Consider the following 12,631-nt stretch of genomic DNA (forward strand, 5'->3'; position numbering starts at 1 on the left):
ATAACCAGAATATACACCTATCACTCCTCAAATGCATCTTTCTTTAAACTGCTGCAAGGGAATACCCCATCTTTTTTCCTTAAAAAAAAAACAAAAACTAAGTGCTTCTATGAGCTCTTTTCAAAAGGGCTTGCTAACAGAAGACAAGAAGCCAGGTATTGCTCTGCGTGTTTGTGTGTGTGTGCACGCCTGCGTTGCAGGTGTGTGTGTGTGTGTGTGTGTACAGTGATCTGATCTTCCGTGGAGTCAGATCAAGAACAGAACCCCTTTCTGGTACTGAACTCTATGTTGGAGCCTCTTCAAAGGCCCCAAATGGGTCGGGTGGTGAGAGTTAGCCATCATGAGATGCTCCTCGCGATCCAGGGTAATCGCTGGAGGTCCCAAGTGCAAAGACCTGGATCTGGACTCCTCAGGGCAGCCAATGAGGTTTCCAGTTTCCAGGTTCCCGAACCCCTCGGTCCTTCTAACCCGGACGGGTGGTTTGGGAAACAGCCGCGTTTCCCGTCAGTTCCCCGGCCCCCGCACGTCGGTGGGAGAGGAGGCCACCTTGGGGCAGGGAGGCGTCCTCCAGGCCCAGACATTCATCTCTGTCCATTTCAAGGCGCCCAGCCCGCGCCGTATATAATGAAGTATTGCGTCCACGGCGGAGGACAAGGCGTCCTCTCTCTGTGTGTTTTATTCACGAGTTTTTTTTTTTTTTTTTTTTTTTTGGCAGATCTGGGCTCTGGGTTCTGCCATCAAGAGCTTGGTGTGAAACTGGCTGAGAAGCGGGAGCTGAGGCTTTGCTCGGGCAGGACAGAAAGGAGGGCAGCGAGGCGGGGCGCGCGGCTCTTGGGAGGATTACGGCGGAGGCCGTGGACCGCGGCGCGGCTCGCAGAGGCTGCAGCCATTGCGCCGCCGAGCATCCCGCATTCAACAGGAGGAACCTGCGAGCAAGGGTCCCCGAGCCCCCCAGCGCCGCAGCCGCCGCAGCCCGTGCGCCCCGCGCCCCCGCGCGCCATGGCCAAGGAAGGCGTGGAGAAGGCGGAGGAGACGGAGCAGATGATCGAAAAGGAGGCAGGCAAGGAGCCGGCCGAGGGCGGCGGCGGCGGCGGCTCTCACCGCCTCGGGGACGCCCAGGAGATGCGCGCCGTGGTGCTGGCCGGCTTCGGGGGGCTCAACAAGCTGCGGGTCACCCGGAAGGCCATGCCCGAGCCGCAGGACGGCGAGCTCAAGATCCGCGTCAAAGCCTGGTCCAGTATCCGCGCCTTTCTCGCTTTCTTTCTCTCTCTCTCTGTGTGCACGCTCAGAGCTCCGGGGGAGCGGCTGGCAGAGCCTCGGCGGGCACGCTGCCCGAGGGGAAGAGCCTCCCTGGGCGGCCCCCCGCGCGCCCTCGCCGGCTCCCCGAGCCTTTCCCGCCGCCCCTTGGCCCGCCGATGCTGGGAAGGAGGCTGGCAGGCAAGCCCTCGGAGCTCTCCCCAAGCCAGATCTGGGGGTGACCGGAGGAGACGGTGAGCTCCGGGGAGGGGAAGGGTGGCCGGTGGCGCCCAGCGCTCAGGGTCTGGCTGATCGAGCCACGGGAGCTCTCCGTGGAGTAGGTCAGCTCAGGGGCCAGGAGAGGAAGGTTTGATGGTAACATGGTTAGAAAACCATAACCGTCGGCTCACTGCGCACCTGCCATCGGTTCTTAAAAGAGTTTTACGTGTGCGATCTTATTTAATAGTTCCTGGGACCCAGAGAGTTAGGCATCATCGTTGTCCGCTTGTCACAGGTGCGGCAGCCGGGGCTCAGAGAGTGGTTTGCCCAAGATCAGCCGGCTGCCGCTAAGCGGCATGGCCAGGATTTGATATGGCATTTTTTTCAACCTCTAGGCAGTTTTCCCTTTGGGGCTGGGGTCGGAGAGCAGGGCGGGGGAAATGCGTCCTTCCTCACGGCTGTACACTCCCTCCTTGTGGTCTCACACCAGGAGAGGAACTGGGAAGGAAGAATTTTAGGTACCCAGCATTTAAGCCTGGTGAGAGGTAAGGCCAGCACTGCTACTTAATTCCCCTCTTGCCCACCAGCGTCTTCTGTGTTTCTCTGAAGCGGAAAAGCACAAGCAAACAAAACAGCTGAATCTTGTAACTCCTGCTTCCAACTGCTTAGTACCCTTCCTGTCCCCACCCCTCCCCGGGGACGGCAGACCCTCCCCGGGCTGGGATTCCTCCTGGAGTGTTTAAACATCGCTTGTGCTATCACTGCATGGTCATTTCCCTGGAGTTCCAGGGAGAGGGCTCACCCCGGAGGGCTCACTGGACCAGCGCTCTGAGTTGTATGCTGCAGCGTGGAAAGCTTTCCCGGGGAACTTGCTCTTAGCACAGTGAGATGGGCCCATCCCTTCCCATCACCGTTCTTTAAAGCCCCCAACAGACCCAGCTCCCTAAAAGCAGCAGCCAGCTCCCTGGTTAGCCCCCCAAACTCAGCATCTGGGAACAGTCTAGAGGCAGGAAGAGTGCAGAGGAGCTTCCCCTCCGCTTTGCCACTTTGAGAGCAGGTGTGGGTTTCATTCTTCAGACTGGAAGGTGGCTGGAGAGAGGCAGGCACTGGTCTCTGGCCCACTTCTCACAGAGGGGGCTGGGCGAGTTTGACTCTAAACACAGGGGCCTCTCCCGAGGGAATTCAGGGTGGCAGAGGCGGCTTTGGCCAACTGGGGGAGCCTATACAGTTCCGTCTTGTTAACTCTTGCTGAACCAAGCTGGCTGATCCAGAAGGCAGAGCGTGCCTCTGATATACGCTCACTGATAAATTCCCAATGCCCAACACAGAGCTTGGCACCCAGTGTATCTTGAATATGCTATTGCTGAATGACTCAGTTATTGCTGGATGGAAGGATGGGGGAAAGGTGCCTGGAGGGAGATTGTTGAGTCATTCTTTTTCTTCACTTGCTGGTGGAAGTATGTCTACCTAGTAAAATTAAACCTGTGTATTGATTCATTCTCCTTCCTCAACCACCCATCAAAAATATTACGTGTGTGTGTGTGTGTGATTTATGACCCTCCATTCAAATTGAGGACTGGGTTCTAGGACTCTTTGTCAGAGTGTATATACAGAGAGTAAAAATGTTGAAGCTACTTTTTTGTTAAAAGATCGTCATCTGCAGGACAAATAGACCTGGGTTCTCCAGCCTTTTGGCATTTACTGCATAAATGCCAAGAGGACCTGAAGGGTTTGGAAATAATAAATGTCAGGATGAAGGCTGGGAGATTGATTTTCAAAGCCAGACACAGAAACCTGTTTTTCGTTGGAGCTGCACACATACACACAGACACACACACACACAGACACACACACACTGAGCAGAATCACCGCAGATCCCCCCGCCCCAGTTGTTTAGAAAGCCAACAAGCCATGAGGGGTGGGAGATGATGCTGGATGGGGGAGGGAAGACAGAACTGCAAAGGGCCCAGGTTGATTTTCGTTTCACCCAAGCTGGAAGCAGAGTTAATCAGTTTTGCAGGGAGGGATTGGAATAGGTTTGTGAGGATTGCCCCCTGGGCCCTTCTTTCTCCACTGGGCTAGGATTGGCTGGCCGGAGATGCCCATTGATTGTAAGATTAGCCTTGGGAGCCAGGATGACTCATTCTGTGGTTTTATGAATCAGCTGATGGCCACTTGGATGAAGGTTCCCCTCTTATCCATTCTCTCTCGGTTCTCTATTTTTAATGGAAACCTTTTATCATCAAATAGGATTTGCTTTTTGCTGGAAAATAAAGCACAGTCCATCTGAACTAGTATCATTCAGACCTGGAATGAGGGTCCAAGTTGATTACCATATAAATTTTGTGGAAATGGAAGAGAGAAGGCAGGGGGAGATACATATTTTATCTCATTTCCCTCCTCTCATCTGTGGTCTAACACAGTAGGTATTGTGGTAAAGCAAACTGAGACTTGGAGATGTTGAGTAATTTGCTAAAAACACCACACAGGTAATGAAGCTAGGGTGTGAATCCTAGTTTATTTCTCCTTAAAGCGCAGCTCGTCTCCTCTTATTTTGTCTCCCTCTGTTGAAAAGCCAGAAGGGATGTGGTTTGCGCCTCTGGCCTTTGACACATAGCCTTGTTCTCTTCCCTTTCTTCGGGGAGTGTGGCTTTGATCTGTTTGCACGGGTGCTATCGCTTGTGTCTGACTCTTTGCAACCCCATGGACTGTAGCCCACACTGAGGCCCCTCTGTCCATGGGATTCTCCAGGCAAGAATACTGGAGTGGGTTGCCACGCCCTCCTCCAGGGGACCTTCCTGACCCAGGGATGGAGCCCACATCTCTTATGTCTCCTGCATCGGCAGGCAGGTTCTTTATGTGCCACCCGGGAAGCCCTTTTAATCTGTTTATGTCTGGCTTAAGGAAACGTTCTCTGGCTGTCCCCAGAGTAATCCAGCTTTCTCCCTAAAGTGAAAGCTTGATGGTTAAACACGGCTCAGAAAGAACCACTGCGGGCCGTACAGGGTGGGAAGGGTAGCCCAGTCTTCCATCTGAATTGTTACCAGAACATCATTGTTTATGGGGAACCCATTTCACCAGCCATTCAGTGAACAATTTGCATAGCAAGTGATTTAACTGGCCAAGTGGAAAAAAGCGTGTGGCCTTTGGAGAAAGACAGATCTGTGTAACCTTGGTGAGCATCTCTCTTAACTTCTCCTGCCTCGACTGCAAAATGGGGTTAATAAGATGAACACTATAGTGTTCAGAGGTTCAGATGCAAGAAAGAGATGGCCTCAAGGTTAGCAGCAAGAACTGTGGTGTTGGAGATGACTCTTGAGCGTCCCTTGAACACCAAGGAGATCAGACCAGTCAATCCTAAAGGAAATCAACCCTGAATATTCATTGGAAGGACTGATGCTAAAGCTGAAGCTCCAATCCTTTGGCCACTTGATGCATTGAGCCAACTCACCGGTAAAGATCCTGATGCTGGGAAGTATTGAGGGCAAGGGAAGAAAGGGGGCGACAGAGGATGAGGTGGTTAAATCGCATCACTGACTCAACGGACATAAGTTTGAGCGTACTCCGGCAGATGGTGAAGGACAGGGAAGCCTGGCATGCTGCAGTCCATGGGGTCGCAAAGAGTCGGACACGACTCAGCAACTGAACGACAACAAACAGTGGTTGTTGTGCCTGTTGTCACACTGATGCCTGTATGAGACATCTGCTGGCAACTTGATGACTTGGAGGCCATCCTTCTAATCATGTATGTCATAATACAGGCAGTGTTGCATCTCATCTGCTTAGTGATGGAGAGTGAGCCCTTCCTAGACGTGAGCCTAGCTCAGCCCCCTGCTAACCAGCTGTCCTAGGACTGGTCCCCTGGAGGCACAGCCTGGGACAGGAATGCTGTTTGAAGAGGTTGATGGTGCGTGGGGGGGTGTCCTTTCAGGAGAAGGGGAGCAGGATAGGGCAAGGGAAGGAGTGAAGCCAGGGTTGGTCTCAGCTGGATCCCTCCAGGAGTTCTAGACACAAGTTGTACCACAGAGTCAATCTGACCTTGTAGCAGTTGGGGGAGCCCTCTGGACCCCCCACCCTGTCATCGGTCGGTGATGGGCTCTGGGCTGCTTCCTGAGTGGGGGTGTGGAGCCTCTGTAACTCATGGAAGGAGGAACAGGGCTGCTCTGAGCTCTGACAGCCAGCTGGGGGACGGGTGCGCTGCCTGGTGAAAGAGATCTGCGTGAGGCGCGAACAGTGTCCTCTACACTGGCTGACCTTGACCCCGTCGCTTACCGCTCTAAACGTGGGCTTCCCGGTCTATAGAATGGAAATAATAATAGCACCACCCTTCAGAGCCAAGCCAGTCATTCCTCAAGATCAACCTTGAAGGACTTCATTGGAAGGACTGGTACTGAAGCTCCAGTACTTTGGCCACCTGATGCCAAGAGCTGACTCATTGGCAAAAACTCTGATGCTGGGAAAGACTGAAGGCAAAAGGAGAGGAGGGTGGCCAAGGATGAGACGGTTAGACAGCATCACTGAGTCAATGGACATGAATTTGAGCTAACTTGGGAGACAGTGAAGGACAGGGGAGCCTGGCGTGCTGTAGTCCACGGGGTTGCGAAGAGTCAGACGCAACTTAACAACTGAACAACAAGTGTAGAGTGTTGTAGGGGGTTTCAATAACACGGTGCATCCGGACCTTTGTGGTGATGCCTGACACAGAGCAAGAGGCCAACAAATGCTAGATGCTATTGTTCAAACTGCTTTCTTGGTTTCCACAGGTTCCCCTTATAGGTTATCATACCAGCACTCTTTGGAGAATGAAAGGGACACTGTTAATAACTGCTCTGGGACAGCAGGGACAAACTGGGACTTTTCTAGACAAAGCAGGGTTTGTGGTCTCTCCTCCCCCAGTCCCCAGCAATTGCTCAGGGTCCTGTCTACGCCTTTGCTCCCAGGGGTCTTGCCACAGTGGTGCTTCTCTTGGACAGATCTAGGAGGATTTGAGGCTGAGGGTCCCCAGACTGGGCTGCAGGAAACTACTTAAGTGGCCATTAACAAGCCTGTCTGTTTTGCAGCCCAGATTGGCTTGTGGTGGAAAGGCTCTAATGGACTGGGGACGTTTATTTTCCCAGACTGATTTACAGCAAGAGGCCACGTGAAGCTGCTGGAATGAGACCAACTGGATGAAAAATAGTTGCAGCCAGTCATGGCTCCACTGGCTGATCTGCAAATGGGCCGAGGGCGGGCCGCGCTAGAGGAAAGCCAAGAGATTGGTGGGACCCTGATACATCATGAAGGTCAGGTGCACTGGAGATGGGCTGGGAGCCCATCCGTTGGCCGCTGGGGACGAGGCAGCCACTGAGTTGCCTGCTGTATGCTTTGCGTTATTTTATCCTAGTGACCACTCAACAGCACCAACAACATCGGTGTTACAGTCTCCATTTTAAAGATGGGGGACTTGGCATTCAGAGGTATGCTAAGATTGCAAATTTTAGGTGGACAAGCGACATAAAAATCCAAGTCTGCCTTGCTCTGGACTCTGTGATCTGAGGGACACAGTGGCAAACACGCAGAGTAGAGAGAGAGAACAGACAGACAGAGACAGAAAAAAGACCAAGAGACTCAGAGAGGCGGACAGACCCAAAGACTGGCGTTGGAAACACAGAGAAATGCGAGGCACTGGACTGACTTGAAGCATAGCTGATCACACTCAGAACCGCCTGATGGGGCTTCCCTGGTGGTCCAGCGGTTGAGACTCCATGTTGCCGTGCAGGGAACACCAGTGCAGTCTCTGCTCCGGGAAGATCCTACATGCGGTGGAGCAGCTAAGTCCATGCCCCGCAGTGGGGAACCTGTTTTCTGGAGCCTGTGCTCTGCAACCAGAGAAGCCACTGCAATGAGCAGCCGGGAGCCAGGACGAGAGAAGGCCCGTGAGCGGCCACAAAGCCCCAGCGGGCCAAGAATGATCAAAAGTAAACAAGTGTATATAGGTATATTTCAAGCTGCATGCTGTCATCTTGCCTCCCAAAGCGGCCATCGTGGTTCTGAGCCGCATCCACTTCCTCGCCATTTCTGGGGTCTGGAGTGCTTTTGGGATCCACTTAGAATCACATTACTACGGTTGGCCCAGAATACCCGTGCTGATTAAACGTGATCACCACTCAAGACGTTGAAGTTCCTTCCTCGGCCACATTTCCTCCACTGGTCCGTGGCCACACCAGCAACTTGAGTGCAGGGTATGTCAAACAACACAGCATGAAAGGTCAAGCCAGTGAAATATGGCCAATATGCTCTTCCCTGTGTCTATCCGAATAAATAAGTGGAGGGTATGAGGTCAAGTTGCAAAGGGCCAACTCACTGCAAAAGACCCTGGTGCTGGGAAAGATTGAAGGCAGGAGAAGGAGGGGGGCGACAGAGGATGAGATGGTTGGATGGCATCACCCACTGAATGCAATGAGTTTGAGCAAGCTCTGGGAGATAGTGGAGGACAGGGAATCCTGGCGTGCTGCAGTCAGTGGGGTCATAAAGAGTCGGACACGACTGAGCGATTGAACAGCAACAATGCTCTTTCTTCTCTGTGTTTATTGAAATAAATAAGTGGACTGTGCGAGGTTAAGCACCGCCGATGTTTGTAAAACCGAGAAATTGTTTGGAGGGCCCCAGTACCCGAGCTGGGAGCCACTCTGTGCCAGAGACTGGAATAAAGTGCTCTGTGCTGGACGGGCCATCAGGATTTGATGGGAAAGGCTGACTCTCCAGACTCACACTGAGCCCCATTTGGGGATGAGAAGGTGGAGGCGCTGCCTGAGGGGTCTTTCTTGTCCATCCGAGTTTGCATTCTTCCGTTAACTGTGTCCTCCCCGGGGAGGGCTGGTGATGGTGACAATGTCTGCTCTGACCCGATAACAGAATGGACTTCCCGTCTCCCCAGCACTTTGAGGAAGAAAGGAAGCCAAGGATCGGAGTTTCTTCTACTTCATAGAAAGAGGAGACACAGAACATCTTATTGGACGTCTGACACAGAGCAGGTTCCCATAAACAGCAGCCTGATCTTCATTAGATGGAAGCCAAAGGCAGGGGACTCACGGTGGGCAACGGGAGTGAGGACTCAAGTTCACCCTCCCTCCACCGGCAGCATCTTTGCAGCAACAAAGCCTATCATCCTTGTCATTTCCCATCCGACCCTCACCCATGAGGCTGTCATCCTTAATTTCTAGGTAAGGAAAAAGGGACTCAGAGATGAAATGGGAAGAGTAAGGACCTACAACAGATCTGAGTTCAGACTCTAATCCTGCCTCACCATGGCTGGGTGATGGTGAGCAGACACCACCGACACCTTGCCTGTAGCCTCCCCTTGGTAAGAAGAACACCCTCTCTTCGGTGTTACCGTGAAGACCGGCTGAGGGTCTCTGACCGTCCTCACTGCTCCTTGCACATAGTGAGTCAGTTATTTCCCTTCCTTTGTTACTGGACTTGACCCCCACCCTCCGGTGCCCTGTCCTGATCACCTCCCATCCAACAACATGCACAGCTGGAGTAGGGTGCTGGCTTTTGAGTCCTATGCCCAGGGTTGGGAATGGGCTAGGGTGAATGTATGCTAGCCTGACACCAACTCTCTGCACACCCATCCGTGGGTGACAGCACAGATTTCTCCGATAGCTGGGCATGCAGAACGGCCCAGCATCCAGAGTCTGGTTTGCACCCATCCAGTGGAACCAAAATCCCATGACCTTTTGGCAGATCACTGACATTCATGCCAACAACAAAGCTCACCCAGGCATGGGGAAGAACGCCCTCACGACCCCAAGTTCCTGCCACTTCTTCTTCTTCGTCCAGGCCTTTCTTGGCATCTTGGCATTTGTCATAGAAGAAAACGTTTAATTAGAAACAAGAAGAGGCTCTTCCTAGGAAAGGGTGGCAGGCATGTAATCTTGAATTAGTCTGATTCCTCTGTATGTGATCTCACACAGAACATCAGTTGCAGCCACGGTATTAAAATGAGTAAATTTAATGTTTAATGTTTGGAGGCCCAAGAGACAAAATAGATGCTCCAGTGAGAGGAGCTGTTTCCTCTTTGAACGTGATGTTTTTCTAAATGAGAGCCTGTGGGGGGAATTCTGTTCCCCAGCTCCTTGGCCCCTCAGCCTTAGCCCCTTCCTAAGCACTGTCCAGGGGGCAGAAACATGTGAGCCACTGCCTTCTCTGCAAATTACAGCACTGAGTCCTCTTAATCCTGACTTCTCCCCTCCTCCAGAGTCCCTTGTAGGATAATTCTCTTCTGCGAAAAGACTGATAATGATTCATTTCTTGGGCTGGCACTGACTAAACATCCAAACTGGATGGGAGGCAGGATGCTTTGGGATTATAAAAGGGTTAATGTTTGGAGTGAAACAGATGTGGTCAAGTCCTTGAATTGGATCGTTTGAGCAACCTCTATCACCTTGGGAAAATGACTTCCTCTTTTGAAACCTCAGTTTGCTAAGCTGTAATATGGGTATAATTATAGTCCTTATGGGGTAATTTTAGATCGCGTCTAAAGTATTTAGCAATGATGTTGGCACATTTCACATCTGTTGAATGAATGGAGTCCTTGTTGTATAGTGTGTGTCTAATATATATTAATGGTGGGAAGGAGATGAAAAAAAATAGGATATTAGAAAGTCCCTCCTTAAGTCATAAAGTTTTCTGAACGGAGTCCCTATTCAGACTCCACGTGTCTCCCCTAAAGGGTATAAGACCCTAAAATCAAAAGTAGCTGAGGGACTTCCCTGGAGGTCCAGGTGGCCAAGACTCTGAGCTTCCAATGCAGGCAGCCTGGGTTTGATCCCTGGTCGGGGAACTAGATCGCAAAGTAACTTGAGATCCACATGTCATAACTAGGAGATCCCACCGCAACTGAGACCAAATGCCGTCAGATTAAAAAAAAAAAACGTAGCCCGGACAGGCTGTGCCACCACGGCATGACGTAAACACGGACATCCCGGTGCATTCCCGAGGCAACAGGAGTGTGAGCGGGGCCACAGCGTGAGGTGCTCCGGCGGCACTGCAGGGGCCGGGCCAAGCTCAGGGACCTTCGGAAGGGAGGCCAGTCGCTTCTGCTCCGATCCCTCTGTCCTTCCTGTCAGCCACGCTGAAGGAAGTTCACCCTGGTGAATTAGTCCCTGGGCTCCTCGGCGCTCCGCTTCCCTTCCCCTTCCCTCTCTTGTCTTCTCTCTCCTCGTGGGTTACTGCGATCAGCTGCCTTCCCGAGACCTGGAAAGATGGAGGCCTTTCACCGCAGCTGCCTCCTGAGAGTTTAGCAAGCCCTGATGCAGAGGACTTTCTTCTCCCAGTTTTCATACGTCAGGGAAGGGATCTAATTGGCCCCTCATAAATCACATACCAGCCCTTGGGTCTCTCTCTGTCTGGCACGAGGGAGTAAGGCATAATGACTGGCCACGTTGGTGTCTCACGCCCGCCTGTTCTGACCTAAAGGAAGGGAGCACTGTGATCAACAGCCGGGCCAGGAACTCATGAAGCATGCGCGCGCGCGTGCGTGTGTGTGTGTGTGTGTGTGTGGGGGGGGGGGGGGTGAATGTGGGATAGATGCTGTAAGTGGAATGGAAGGCAGTTATCAGATGACGCAGGTAGGTAAGAAACACTGGACTGATCAGAATGGTAGCCATCATGGTGGATAGGCGATGCTTCTTTGTCCAGAAAAAAGTGAAGAATCAGAGGGGGCACTGGGGAAGGAAGGCAGCTCCATGCCCTCTCTTGGGACTTGACATCCCTCAGCACTGAGTCATTGAATCATATTAAATAACATATATAATGTCAACTTTGAGGCCCATTGTCTTTTGAATCTCTGGTCATCTTGGACATTCCAGAAGCTTTCTCTGTTCTCCTCTAACTGATGAACACCATGCCTGGTGCTTCTGTAACAGTAGGCATGCAATCAGCGTTTGGGGGAGTGAGTGATTGTGTTACCCAGAGTGTTGGGTGTACATTTCGGCAGCAGCGGCTATGTCACTTGTAAATGTGACTTTCCTAATACAAACAGTGGCCCGTCCGAGCCCGTGTTCCTTTGTGCTCTCCTGTGTCATCTTAGCTTTCTCTGAGTCTCCCTCCCTCCAGCATACAGGTCTTTGAATGGGGATTTGAAAGAATACCAAAGGAGCTGTGTTTTGGGGGAGTTTTACTTCTCCTTGACACAGTTTGGTCTCTTGAAGCCAGAAGATCGCTTCGTGAGCCCTCTCATAACCACTCCCCAGAGGCGGGGAGATGTGGGTCTCGAACTTCTCAAGATGCTCTGTGGTTTCCTCCTCACTGTCAGGCGGCTGCACTGGGGGCTGCAGCCAGGGCTCTCTCCAAGAGCCCAGTGTGCTGCTTCTGGCAAGGGTTACTCCAAGAGCACTAACTCAAGTGTCCCTGCAACATTTGCACACCTGGGGACCCGAGGGTCCACCAGCCTGGCTGTTCAAACGTTTCCCTAAAGTAAACAGTGTTGTGATAATCCTTGTGTAAGATATGCACACATCAAATCATTATGCTGTATACCTTAAATTAATACAGTGTGTCAAATACAGCTCAGTACAACTGGAAAATAAGTGAATAAATATTTCAAACTATTGGGGGGAAAATAACCTTTTAGAACAAGTGGTATGTCTTTGACTCTGTTCTGACCTTCCTTAGTAGGATCAGGACCCCCACCTTCAATGCCTCCCACATCGTTGCCAGGGTATCTTAGCTGCTGTGGCCTGGACTCTCAGAACACAGTTCTGGTTCCCCTTGATTGTAACCATCTCCCGTTGCCCTGCTCTGCTCCTCCCAGCACACTGAAGCCACCCAGTGTGTTTCCCATTTCTTCTCCATCCCGGGTGGAGCCTGGCCTTCTGCTGAGAATGCGGCCCCCTTTCTCCCCAGTACAGGCCCTAAAGCAGCATGTGCCACCCTCCTTATCAATGTTTCTGCTGTTTGGAGCTAATAATAATGACACTCTCATCATTCATTGTTTATCATTGTTATTATCACAAAGACCTTTACCAAGTGATTTCTCACAGCACCACATTAAGGGTTTTATAGAAACTTCCCAGGTGGTACTGGTGGTAAAGAACCCGCCTGCCAAAGCAGGAGACGCAAGAGATGTCAGTTCAATCCCCAGGTCAGGAAGATCCCCTGGAGGAGGGCATGGCAACCCACTCCAGTATTCTTG

At 51.9% G+C, this 12,631-nt stretch overlaps 1 protein-coding gene across 1 annotated transcript in view; it reads left to right on the forward strand.

The window, feature by feature from the left end:
- Positions 1 to 999: 999 nt before the first annotated feature.
- VAT1L (vesicle amine transport 1 like) overlaps positions 1,000 to 12,631 on the forward strand; it is a 168,576-nt gene continuing 156,944 nt past the window's right edge. Inside the window, exon 1 of the mRNA XM_052656618.1 lies at positions 1,000 to 1,232. Within this exon, the coding sequence (XP_052512578.1) occupies positions 1,000 to 1,232 (233 nt within the window). The remainder of the gene's footprint in view (positions 1,233 to 12,631) is intronic.

Source organism: Budorcas taxicolor, chromosome 18 (genome assembly GCF_023091745.1).
Source record: "Budorcas taxicolor isolate Tak-1 chromosome 18, Takin1.1, whole genome shotgun sequence".
NCBI classification, from domain to species: Eukaryota; Metazoa; Chordata; class Mammalia; order Artiodactyla; family Bovidae; genus Budorcas; species Budorcas taxicolor.